Raw genomic sequence first — 12,573 nt, forward strand, 5'->3', positions numbered from 1 at the left:
AAGATACTGTCTCCTTTTCATGTTTGATCGAGTTCTTTTCTCGTTATTTATTTGATAATTCGTAGGCTGCATGTAATATGTTAAGCTTTCAGAACTCCAACTTCAAGCATAGTCAATAGGTTTCCATGTGTGGGTTCATTCAATTCAATGCTCAATTTCTCATAGATTTTTTTTACAGATTTTAACGAGGAAAAAACGAAATCATTGGGAGCAAGATTCGAAGGGGGCAAACTGGCAAAAAAAGTTCATAAAAGCCTAGAACAATTGAAACGGCATGATCCGGATGTTCAATTATCATTGGACCCTACAAGAGTATGTTTAAATAAAATCTGATTATGGATATAATTAATGATTATCTGCAGTTCTTGCTTGTCAGCAACAGCAGCATTCTTTGTAATGTCTCATTGGAAGAACTTGAAGCGATTTTCTTGCCACTCGATGAAGATGCCGAATTCATAGTCTATCCGAATAAACGATCATATTCTTTTGTTCAATGTTCATCTGTTGAAAAGGCTATCACTGTGCGGTCCGAACTGCATGGGCTTATTCCACAATCTCTCAAAAACTCGCATCAACCGTTCATCATTTCATTCGTTCAGAATTGTGAGTTCCGGAAGAAATTTAATATAGTTTTCTGTTTTTATTAAAATGTTTATTAGTTGTTATATAAAGTTTTTTAGTGCCTAAAGCAAAGAAAAGTGAAAACTTTCGTCCTGCGGATCTGGAAGTTGTAGAAGATTATGTATCTGAACAGATTGAGAAGGAACTTGTTGATTTGCTAATCAATCACCCTAAAGGTAAATTAGCGAAAATTTGCATGTTATCGTATTTTTACTTTTTAGTTCAATCGCTGAAGCATCGTGCTGTCGTCCATTTCGGTCATGTCTTTGATTACAGTACCAATTCTGCATCGGAGTGGAAGGCAGCAGATCCAATTCCTCCAGTTATCAACACGCTGATTGATAAACTGATGTCGGAGAAATATATAACTGAAAGACCTGATCAGATTACTGCCAACGTTTATGAGCCTGGACATGGCATTCCTTCTCATTATGATACACATTCAGCATTCGAAGACCCCATTGTTTCAATTAGGTAAACAGTCAACTTCAAAACATTATAGTTTTGTAAAATTTGAAGCCTTCTCTCCGATGTGGTGATGGAGTTCAAAGATGGTGCGAACTCGGCTCGTATCGCCCCAGTTCTTCTAAAATCAAAATCTTTATGTCTCATCAAAGGAGAATCTAGGTTTCGATGGAAGCACGGTATCGTTAACCGAAAGTACGATGTCGATCCCAGAACGAACCGAGTCGTACCACGTAAAACTCGAGTTTCCCTCACACTACGCAAAATTCGACACAACCCGTGCGAGTGTAAATGGAAAGAGTTTTGCGATTGGGATAGAAAAGGTGATTATTAGTTTTTACTTTCAATTATTTGCATCATTTTCAGGTGAAATGAGTGTGCCGTCAAGTGAAGATCTCGCCCTGAAACTCGAAAACTCATACGTGTCCGATGTCTACGAAAATATTGCATCCCACTTTGACGAGACAAGACATTCGAGTTGGAGAGCAGTGAAAAATTTCATCGATGAAATTCCTCGCGGAAGCGTGATGTATGATGTTGGATGTGGAAATGGAAAGTATCTCATTCCGAAAGACGGTCTGTTCAAGATTGGATGTGACATGTGTTTCGGACTCTGTGAGATCGCTTCCAAAAAGAATTGCCATATAGTTCGGTGCGATGCTCTCTTGCTTCCATTCCGCGACGAATCTGCTGACGCTGCCATCTCTATCGCTGTCCTCCATCACATTGCTACATTTGAACGACGAAAAAAGATGATTGAAGAATTGCTGAGAGTTGTAAAACCGGGAAGTAAGATTTGCGTGACTGTGTGGTCGATGGATCAGAGTAAATCTGAATACGCAAAGATGCGTGGCAATAAAGATGAGCAACTGACAGAAAACGAGACAGGCGGAAAATCAGATAGATTGAAAGTTCATGATGGCAAAGACTTTCAACAGCAAGATGTGTTAGTACCATGGACGATTGATCAACAGGGAGAAACTTATCTTCGATACTACCATGTGTTCCGAGATGGAGAGGCGGAACATTTAATTGGGAATGTTGATGATTGTGAATTGGTCAGCGTTGAGAAAGAGCAAGGGAATTACATAATTGTTATAAGAAAAAATTGTTTTTCATCGAATTAAGTTTTATTTTTGGTTGTTTTTTTCCACTCGTTTATTTATGTTTATGAATAAATTGTTAACTCTAGGGTTTTCCTCCTTTTTTCACTGCCAGTGATAAATTTCTGTTTATATGATATCTCAAATACAAAATCACAAAAAATTCTCAGAAGTCTGCGCAATGTTCGTGAACGATTGATATATTTAAGAAGGAGTAGTGACTACTTATTAATAAATAGTTTATTTTTCTAAACGACGTAAATCGCGAAGAACGCTTTTTTTGCAAGTTTCCGTGACTGAAATGAAAGAATTTTTCATTTTCAGGTGGATGCTAAAGGCACATGGAATTTGTTCAGATGGGTCTCGTAGTTGAAATGGGTGAAAACCGTAGTAAATTTTTTTTTCCACCCATCCGAACGAATTCCGCCTTTAACACCCCCTAGCAGCAGACGGCTAATTTATAATATGTACTTAAAGGAGGACTGAAGTCATATTTTTTTATTTCAGATTCTGATACTTCAGAAAATTCTGAACAACTTTCATCATTGGAGCATGTGCTAAAAATCGCTCTAAATGCCCTAAATTCACGTTTTCCCGGCTCAAAACACGGTGATTTTTTCGGAACCAGCTAGTAGGTAGCGCCAAAAAAAGTTCGGCCGCAGTGGAAAATGAAATGGGCGGAGTCTTGATGCAAGCTTGGCACGCGGTTTTTGCAACTGCGGCACTTGTTTGGCTCTGCGTCTCTCTTCTCTCGCACGTGCAGGTAGAGCGCGTTCGAAAATGGAATAATTTTTTACACTGTATTGAATGTCAAAAAAAGTAACTGGCGGATTAAACTGTGAAACTGACGGCCATATGGTATGAAACTTATTGTTAAAAATTCTCCATAATTTTTTTAAGAGGCATTATAAATAACCTGCTGGTTGTTATAATCAAATTTTTAGAAAACTCAAGCCAAAGTTGAGGGTCTAGAAATTTCAACGGTGCAGTAGAGCGGGTTTGCTCGCGGCCGCCAATGTGAGGGTCTAGAAATCAAACCAAGTGGTTCCGAGAAAATCACCGTGCAACACAGTCTCCCACACGCGAAATGCGCAAGCAAACTGTATTTTTCTCTAGCACTCTCCACTCTCTCGCCGCCAAGCCAAATTCAACTGTTCTGTAGAAGATCTTTGAGAGACTGTAACTCGCAAGCAAGTATTTGTACAACACGGTGAGAGGTTCATCGAATCGAGGCAGAGCGCACTTGCGCAACACGTGGGCGAGAGGGCGGCGCGAGAGAGACGCAGAGAAACGAGAGAAAAAAATTTTCAACTGAAAATTCAGTTTTTCGTCAATTACAGCTCAGAAAAAAATAATTCCGTTTTCTAGTGTTGCAAGCCGTGTTGTTGGCGTAATTGTGAATATTTTGATTATAAAATGACCTGCGTTGGTGGAGTTTGCACAAAGTTATCACCGTTTTTCCATTTACTACTGAAAATTGAAAAAATAGCCAGTTTTTCACATTTTTCTCGAAAATGAAGTCTCGATGCAAACTCACGTTTGCAAGATGGATAGACCCAATTACTGTCGACATTTTAATCACAAAATTGTTCGATAATACTCAAAACTAATGGAGTTAATACATTTTTTGTGAACAGCTGACTGTAATCATAATTCCGAAAAACACCGATTTCTCTCTCAAATCGATGTTTTTCATAGTTCTTTTGGACTGAATAATCATTTAAGTAGTTTTGAAGTTATTTTTCAGCAATTTTTGCTTGAAAATCTAGAAATTTGAAAAAAAAATGAAAAAAATTTTTTTTCAAAATTTTTAAAATTTTTGACTTTTTATGATTTGTTAGTCATTAGTAGCTACTCAGAACCTTAAATTGGTCAATTTTCTCGCATTTCCTCTGAGTATTCCATTTTTGAATCGAAATTCTATTATTGTAGGCTTGCAAATTTCTGAATCGAGAAATGCGCCAATGATCGAGTAGTGCGCAAGCAATGTCTTCAACTTTGCACTTTCGATGAACCTCTCACCGTGTACAAAAAAGTTGTCAACTGTGAAAATGAAGGCCTATGTCTGATCTATGGCGCTAGTAAAAATTAGCATCTTGGGACAATTATTTTACTCGTTATGAACTCATAAAAACTACTAAGTTTGACAGAGCATCACGGCGGCACTAATTGTCAGAAAGAGCCAATTTTTGAGGGATATGTAGATCAGGTGTGTAGCTACACTTTTTTAGTTGATGACTTTTTTCTACAGACGCTTACTAGCGAGTTACAATCGAAAACAGTCGACTTAGTCACAATCTCGTGGAGAGTTAGGTAGATTCGATGGAGGAGTATAACTTTTCAGAGAAGAGAAATACAAGAAAGTTGTCAACTGCAAAAGTGAAGCACTACGTCTAATCTACATACCCTTTAAAAATTGGCTCTTTCTGACAATCAGGGAAGCCGTGATGCACTGTCAAACTCGGAAGTTTTTAGAAGTTTATAACGAATAAAATACGTGTCGCGAGATGTTAATTTTTACTAGGGCCGTAGATCAAGTATAGGGCTTTATTTTCATAGTTGATAACTTTTTTGTACAGACGCATACTGACGAGTTACAGTCTATCACAATAGACAAGCTCACAGCATTGCACTGAAATAAGAGGAGGAGCATAACTTTCCAGGGAGGTCTCGTACAAAAATGTTGTCAATTAGAAAAATGAAGTTCTATGCCTGATCTACATTTTCGTCAAAGTTATGGGTTTTAGAACAAAAAAAATTGGCCCTCTGGAATCACTTCCTCCACATACAGTAATATCAATGGTAAAAGTTGGCACACTTAAAAGCATCATCAAACGATCTGTAGTGGACAAAATCACAAGCTGTTAAAAATAATAGATTCCTATTGAAATTTCAAAACTTTCCTTCGTTTTATTTTTTTGAGAAATTTTTTTGTTCGGCTGAAAAATAGAAAAAAGTCCGAAAAAATGACGTTTTTTCAACTTTTTCAACTGAAATTTGAAATGACCATGACTCACTGAATACTGAACAGAATCCATCAAACTAAAATGATAAATACTTCTCTCGGGACCCTCTACAATCGCTTCGTTTTATTTTTTCGATTTTTTTTGTTTACAGACCAAAACCGTCAAATAGGTGCTAAATACCGATATTGTCCATTACATGGATTACTAATTGTTTTATTTTTAGGAAATTTCTAACTTTATGAAGCATTTCAGATATCAGAGAATCTATCTAAAGAAAAAAAATTATTTCCAGATTTGACATGTCCTTCAAACACACTGTTCTTTGAACGCCACTTTCAGTTGTCCATAAATCGTGTTCTGAATATTGTTCGTTTGAGATTTTTATAATAATTATAATTCAGATCTTCTTCTATCGTATTCTTTTTTTACTGTTTTGAAATTCGTTGTCTATTCGTTGTACTACACATTTTTCCAAAATTTTTCATTTCAGACTATTTTTAGTGCAAACGCGCTCCCTCTGCATGCGTTAGAGATTTGAGGACGCAGATCGTCGCTTTTCTCGTGAAAACGCTTGCGCATTTCGCGTGTGGGAGACTGTGGTGCAAAAGGAGCCTAGGTGGAAGAGTTTTCCCACGCGAATTTTCGCCCCCGTGTAGTACTCTCGGACAAAATTATTTCTTTTTATTTCTCGATTTTTCGTTTTCTTGCTTTTTTCAACAAAATTTCGTGTTTTTTTCAATTTATATCGTAAAAAAAGAAGAAAAAACACTGCTCCAATGATGAAAGTTGTTCAGAATTTTCTGAAGTATCAGAATCTGAAATAAAAAAATATGACTTCAGTCCTCCTTTAATTTCACTTTGAATGATGCCTTTACTTGTTTCTGATGACAACACAGAATTTTACTCGACATACAGTATGCTGCAAAACTTTTTTGCAGAACGAATTTCCGCAACACCAGCTCAAAAACATGACAAGCCACCACTAATAATACAAATAACAAAAATGAACAGCAAATCATTAACTTTTTTTAAACTTCCGTCACTGAAACTTGCAAAAACGCGTTCTTCCCGATTTGTACGGCCTCTTTTCGCTAGTAATGTTTCGTTAATTTTTTTTTTTCGAAAGATTATTAATATTTAGAATCGAAAAAAAACACTATTTGTTTTTCCGTATGAAGAAGCCAAATGAAAGTTTGTCTGTTTTCTAGACTTATGCAACATCAGCAAGTCTATGGTACGCCCGAAGTTACTGCCAACAGAAAAAGCGACAAATCTGCGCCGTGCAAAGCTGATTTGCAGACTTGCAGTCTTTGCTGATAACCTGCTCATTTTGATGTGAGAATTCTTTAGAAAAAACGAAAATTCAAAGTTAAATAGATGCATCTGACAACCTGCGCATCTATAGATGCGCAGGTTGTCTGCGGAAGCTGAAAATCTCCAAATTTATTTTCAGGCGCAGTTTTTTGTAGCAACTTGGACAAAACATAAATAACGAAACGTCTCATTGCGGATTGTCCCAGAGCCGAGTATGATGTATTTAATATGAATAAGTTTCAGATAACACGCGTTGAAATCAAACTGGACTGTCCTAACATTCAGAAGTATATAGGAAACAACTGAAAAACTTTGTATTTCAATTTTCTCTACAAACTATGGAATTCATTACCGTGGATTCGGATTGTGCCGATGAGGAAGAGGATATCGTACATCAAGAATTAGTCAGAGAGCGTGACCGCGAGCTATCAGAAATCATCAAAAAACGTCACCTCGCCAAAGTAAAAGAAGACGAAGATCGATTTCCAAAAATCAGTACGTTTGCAACCCGCTGACATAAACGTTGGAAAACCCCGACATGCCGGTGATAACAAATGAGCTAAAATGAGCATATAGCAAACGATTCTAGAGCGTTTTCATTCCTTAAAGGGAGGTATGGGGGCTCTTTCAGTTGTACTACATAATTTTTCCACAAAAACCAAACAGGTTAATTTACAGAGCATACTGATCGTTCTCTGATCGAGTATCTCAGTGATCAGAAATGTTGTGTACCTCGGGACCATCAGGCATGGTATGATTCTTTTAAGACGGATGTGATCAATCATTTCGAGAATGGAGTTGAAGACTTCGTTATTAAAATGAAGATGATAAAAGGTATTGATGGTTTAAATTATATTGACTATATATTATCACAGATGCGGTTGCTTTTCGCGATTTTCTGGTCTCTCGTCACATGGAAATAGTATCGGAGCCAAAAACCAAGGAAAAGGAGAGAATACACAAGGGACTTGTCGAATTCGATAAGCAGATCGTTGCCGCACTGCGAAAAATGACCAGCATACCCTGTGATGAAGAAATAATATCTACGACTGCTCAAAACGTGTTTGAAGACACTTCTGAGAGAGCATTGAAACGCATAGCCTCCAAAATAAGCGCAAATTATGTTCTTGAACAATTGCAAGCTACTGATTTGTATGTAAATAGATTATCGCTTTGCGAGGGCTGACGGTTGAAACTTATTTTGAAAACAACACCCAATCGAAAAAGAACTGTAGTAATCACTTTTCGCATCCTTTCTTCAACCGTAAGCCTCTTGCGGTGCGATATAATCAATAACCAGAAAGTTCGATAAATTTAACATTTTAGGGAGGAAATCAGAAGAAAGGAAATTATGCTGCGTACATTAAACAATGGACTGCGAAACCTGAGCTTTTCTGCCCCAGACTTGTCAAGAGAGCTAACGGTCTGATGTAAAGTTAAAAATCATTGATCATACATGTTAGTTATAGGCCTTCACTGTTATGAGGGAGAAACGAGATACGAGCCCTCCTCGAGAATGTTTATCTGCAATATCCATGGCCCAATTGAACGAACAGTTCCAATCGCTTTTCGTGCATGAACATGTCACTATTGTCGAGAAAGACAAAGATGACAACTTCTTAGATATGTTTTCTGCTGGAATTTCAGATGATGATGAAGAACCATCGGAAGAATGTATTTATAACGACGAAATAACAAAAAGCTCGGACTATGTCTTGGACCTGAAAACCGAATGGGTTGAGCCCGTTTATATTTGCAAAAAAGAAGAAGAAGGAGCAGAAGAGTTTAATATAGACGAAGGAGAAGATTTTATTTTACCTTATGAATATAAAGCTTTATCTGACCAATTAGATAGAACCGGAACACATTTCGGGCAAAACCCTCCAGAATATATGAGAAGAGATTGGGAATTGAAGCGCTTCGAAAATAAAAGAAAGAAACAAAGTAGAGTTAAATTTGAAAGTGAGTTCTCAATACATGCTCCCTAAAAATGTAATAGGAAAATTTTTTAGAATACGACAGTCCTCAAAATAAAATGAGAATTTTTGTAAAACCAAATGGGAACTTCTACAAAAGTGACGACACTCCAGTTTCGGACTACGTAGATCTAAGCCTTCGCGATGGAACTCTCGTTTTAAAGGATGTCGAATTTCCTCTGACCTCGATTGCAACAAAAGCTTCCGTTTTTCGGTCACGTCGTAGAAAGGACAATTTTGACAAGAAACAACAGAAAGTGATCAAGGAACCCGATCTCTGTAAGTTTTACTTCACTAATGAATTACGGTTTCAAGCTACCTATTTTGACAGTTTTGAAAGGAACATACCATGGTAATCTTCTTGGACGTTTCTGGTGTTCACGTGATAAAAAGGACCAACGGGCTAATTCCATTCGTGGTTTATATGGTTTATTGAAAGACTACTGTGTAGATGAGGTAGGATGCGCAGAAGTGATCCGGCGAATATCAAAACTTTATTGCAGATTCATAGATTATATTCGCAATTAGCACTCAATGCTCATAAAACTATGCGCCGAGGCCGTAGTCTAATTGAGACACAAACATTCAACGAAAAAGATGTGGAAATGGCAACCATGAATGGCGTTCTGCTACTGACTGATTGGCGTCTTTTGTTTCTTCGCGAACACGTTCTAACTAATGCTCTAATTCAGTATATGCCAACAAATCTTGGAAACGTTTTTTTGTGAGTGAAATAATGTCTATTTGATAGATAATGTACTAATTTGTACTAATTTTTCAGTGAAATAATGACCGAGTACTTAGTGGAGCTGATCTTGGATGCAAACATTGAGTTTCACACAATTATTTTTGCTTTCGGTGGATCGCCACATTTCGAAAAACTGGATTTTCTCAAGTAATTCCTTTCAAACGTAAACCATCTAAAGTAAACAAATTTAGGTTCTGGAAAAAGTTGATCGTTCATACCAATAAAACTATCGATGTTCACTGGATGGCTCAAGACTGGTTGGATGGAATGGTGTGTAGCGTCAGACAATTGTGGTTATCTTTGTTTTTTATAGGTGTGCTCTGAAGAAGATATAGAACAACTCACTGGGTTCAATCAATATGTAGAAAAAGTTATTAACTCGATGAGAGAAACGGGTTTTAGGTAACAGTTTCATGATGCGCGTTGTTGACCTATTCAAATAATTCTCAGAAATTACGCGTTTTGCAATATTCGTAATCAATACAAAGTACCTCTTCTGCCGGATGATGCTTACAAAACTCCTTCGAATAATGATTGTCTTCAAAACCTGTAAGTGTTTATAGCTCAATTTTCGTTGTGAAACGTATTTTTTCAGTTACTTCGCCTATGTTCGACACTTCGTGAATGAATCAAATTGCTATGGATTTTCTAGTTACTTCAATAACTCTGCTCCAAGTATTGACAACTTCAATGATAATGACGCGAGATACCCGAAACACAAAACTCCTGAGGAATTGTGAAATTGTTTTTTCAAAAAGTGAATACGACACTTTATTGAGATTGCATAAAATTCTGTCATTTGTCATTGAAATGTTTAACGACGATAAATTATGATGACAAAGTTTAATCGAATTTGATCGCTTAACTTCAGGTTCTCTTGATAATGGTTTCATTCAAGTTGTCCGCCTCGTCCTCCTCCACGAGCCTTTCTTCTGGTTTACAGGCTGGGTGGCCATCTTCGTTCACAGCTCTCAAGGCTGTTCTCAACACAGAGAGTGCGGACGGATTAGAGAAACATGCCATTTTGAACAATTCTCTGAAATGTAACCTCTTGTAGAAAAATAGAACATTGATAAAACTTTACTTGTAATTTTTATTCGACTGTACGACCAGCTGCAAGTCTTGATATTCTTCCCTCCGTAATTTTTCCAAATCGTCCATCATTTCCTGCATCTTTAAAGCTTTCAATCTGTAACAAAAACAAAAATATTGCATTTCTTGATGAAAATTGAAGCAAATACTTTAGCCGAGTCTCCAGGTTGGTGTTAGCCATTTCATAGATCAGGTTGTCGATGTCATCAACTTCTTTGTTATTTTGTTGCCTAAAATTATGGAGTGGTGAGCAAAAACTACAGTTTATTTTCCGAAAGATCATCTTACATTTCGATAGTGTTTTCGAGCTCGGCATGTGACTCCAGAATATCTCGCATCGCTGTCAAATACTCTTCAGTAGTTTCACGCAACTGTCGGTTCTCATCTTGTAATGCCATAATTTGTTTGTTTTCTCTTTGCAGATCATTTAGAATTAGTTTTCTCCTATTCCCATTCACAGTCAGCTCTGAAAAAGGAAGCTATTATTGATTTTTGTTTTGAAGAGTAGCCGTCGAACCCTGCATATCTTGCAGCAATTTCTCATATTTGTACATCGATGAAATCCGAGAGGCGACCCGGTGTGCTCTATTCAGCATGTTGTCCAAATGAGTTTCTCCTGGAAAGATTATCAGCTTACGAATAGAACAGATAGAACTTTTCAAAATGAAATCACAAACCTTGCTTTGTTAGCATCATCATGTTATATGAAGATTGCAATAATGAGTCTATTTCGTCTATTCCATCCATTTTGCCTGAATATCAAAAAATAAAAACAAATAGCACGACTCACAAAATTTCCTTCTCAAATTTCGGTGTGCAAATTGCGCAAAAAGTGCGCAGCGGTGGTTCATTTATCGGCCACCAAAAACTCTTCCACAGAAACCGCAAGTACCCGTAGCAGAGCTGTGCGGAAGTAAAATTTTTGAAAAGGGAAGAAGGAAGAAGGAAGAAGGAAGTAACTTTTTCAAAAGGGAAGAAGGAAGAAGGAAGAAGGAAGTAAATTTTTCAAAAGGGAAGAAGGAAGAAGGAAGAAAAAAGTGAAAAAAGCCCGGAAGAAGGAAGAAGGAAGGAAGAAGGAAGGAAGAAGGAAGTTGAGTTCCGAACCGGGAAATCGGAAGTTAATTTCGAAAATGACAAATTTGTGGAAACTTTTTTCTAGTCATCTCTGAAAACGAATTTTGATGTTGTTTTATACAAAATTCCGTTAAAAACCACCAAAATTCCGCCAAAATTCCGTCGAAAATTAAAATTTTTTAGTAAAGTTTTCAATGGAAGAAGGAACAAGGAACAAGGAAATAAAATTTCCTTGAAAAGGAAGAAGGAAGAAGGAAGAAGGAAGTGAAATTTTCAAAAAGGAAGAAGGAAGAAGGAATAAAAACGTGAAAAAAACCCGGAAGAAGGAAGAAGGAATTCGAAGGAAGGAATTCCGCACAGCTCTGACCCGTAGCTTCACAGAACAGTTCAAAAACACGCATTTCGCCTGTCTCTACTAATCATTTACTGAAAATATAATACTTGAGACAGAAACTCTGCTGGATAGAAAAAATAGAACTTTTTTAATGAAAAATTTATAAAACCAAAAATATAGATAAAAAACTAAGATTACTCTACGATATTATGTTTTCTGGTGATTTCATCCATTCGCAAATCCCGTTTCTCAGATTTTTTCTTATTCCGAGTTTCACGGCGACATCTCTCTCCAGTAGATTCATCAGAGTAATGACCCTCAGAAAAGTCAGAGTGATCAGTTTGGGAGCCCGCATCGTCCCAATTCTTTAATTCCTCTGCTTCTTCCTTACTGATGTCCAGCTTGGTGTACATAACCTTGTTGTTTCTCTCAAAGAATATAACATTACAACTGGCAAATAAATACAAATCTTACGGAAAATTGAAGTGTACTATCATCGCTATCATCAATTTGATCAATATCTATTGGATGCAGTTTTTTTTTCTCTTCATGCTCTTCAGGTTCTTCCAGATATAAGTCATTCTTCATCTTGCCAGCAGAATTTTTTGTCATCGTTTTATGCTCTTCATTATTCGCTTTCTCTAAAATTCCGACATGATATGCATGGAAACTTGCTATTTCTTCAGGCATTTGTTTATTGGCATACGTTTGCAAATGAGCCTTTGTAATCGAACTTCTGCCTGATCTATTATATATTCCAGACATATTTGCTAAAAATAACATTTGCAATCTATAGCGGAATGCAGTAAACGTGATCACATTCTTTGGATTTCATCAGATATGAATACTTAAAATTAGCTGTGAATGAAAATGGTGCATT

General features: G+C 36.9%; 4 protein-coding genes across 4 annotated transcripts; 2 read left to right on the forward strand and 2 right to left on the reverse strand.

Moving 5' to 3' along the window:
- Positions 1 to 125: 125 nt before the first annotated feature.
- GCK72_009726 (uncharacterized protein) lies at positions 126 to 2,213 on the forward strand (the record flags this gene model as incomplete). Its single annotated transcript, XM_053727506.1, has 7 exons — positions 126 to 129; positions 179 to 312; positions 363 to 603; positions 681 to 797; positions 843 to 1,095; positions 1,141 to 1,409; positions 1,453 to 2,213. 7 exons carry the CDS (start codon positions 126 to 128, stop codon positions 2,211 to 2,213), a joined length of 1,779 nt encoding a protein of 592 aa, XP_053587083.1.
- Positions 2,214 to 6,807: 4,594 nt separating this feature from the next.
- Positions 6,808 to 9,933, forward strand: GCK72_009727 (uncharacterized protein; the record flags this gene model as incomplete). Its single annotated transcript, XM_053727507.1, has 13 exons — positions 6,808 to 6,964; positions 7,148 to 7,303; positions 7,393 to 7,621; positions 7,796 to 7,892; positions 7,939 to 8,431; positions 8,482 to 8,724; positions 8,777 to 8,901; positions 8,949 to 9,169; positions 9,227 to 9,340; positions 9,385 to 9,463; positions 9,507 to 9,595; positions 9,644 to 9,742; positions 9,789 to 9,933. 13 exons carry the CDS (start codon positions 6,808 to 6,810, stop codon positions 9,931 to 9,933), a joined length of 2,247 nt encoding a protein of 748 aa, XP_053587084.1.
- Positions 9,934 to 10,060: 127 nt separating this feature from the next.
- On the reverse strand, positions 10,061 to 11,032 carry GCK72_009728 (uncharacterized protein; the record flags this gene model as incomplete). Its single annotated transcript, XM_003112965.1, has 6 exons — positions 10,061 to 10,229; positions 10,278 to 10,382; positions 10,435 to 10,515; positions 10,574 to 10,751; positions 10,803 to 10,901; positions 10,963 to 11,032. The coding sequence occupies 6 exons, from the start codon at positions 11,030 to 11,032 to the stop codon at positions 10,061 to 10,063; spliced, it is 702 nt and encodes a 233-aa protein (XP_003113013.1).
- An 855-nt stretch (positions 11,033 to 11,887) lies between these two features.
- GCK72_009729 (uncharacterized protein) lies at positions 11,888 to 12,383 on the reverse strand (the record flags this gene model as incomplete). The annotated part of the gene is made up of 2 exons (XM_003112854.2): positions 11,888 to 12,121; positions 12,168 to 12,383. 2 exons carry the CDS (start codon positions 12,381 to 12,383, stop codon positions 11,888 to 11,890), a joined length of 450 nt encoding a protein of 149 aa, XP_003112902.2.
- Between the last annotated feature and the right edge of the window lie 190 nt (positions 12,384 to 12,573).

The sequence above is a fragment of the Caenorhabditis remanei genome, chromosome III (genome assembly GCF_010183535.1).
Source record: "Caenorhabditis remanei strain PX506 chromosome III, whole genome shotgun sequence".
NCBI classification, from domain to species: domain Eukaryota; kingdom Metazoa; phylum Nematoda; class Chromadorea; order Rhabditida; family Rhabditidae; genus Caenorhabditis; species Caenorhabditis remanei.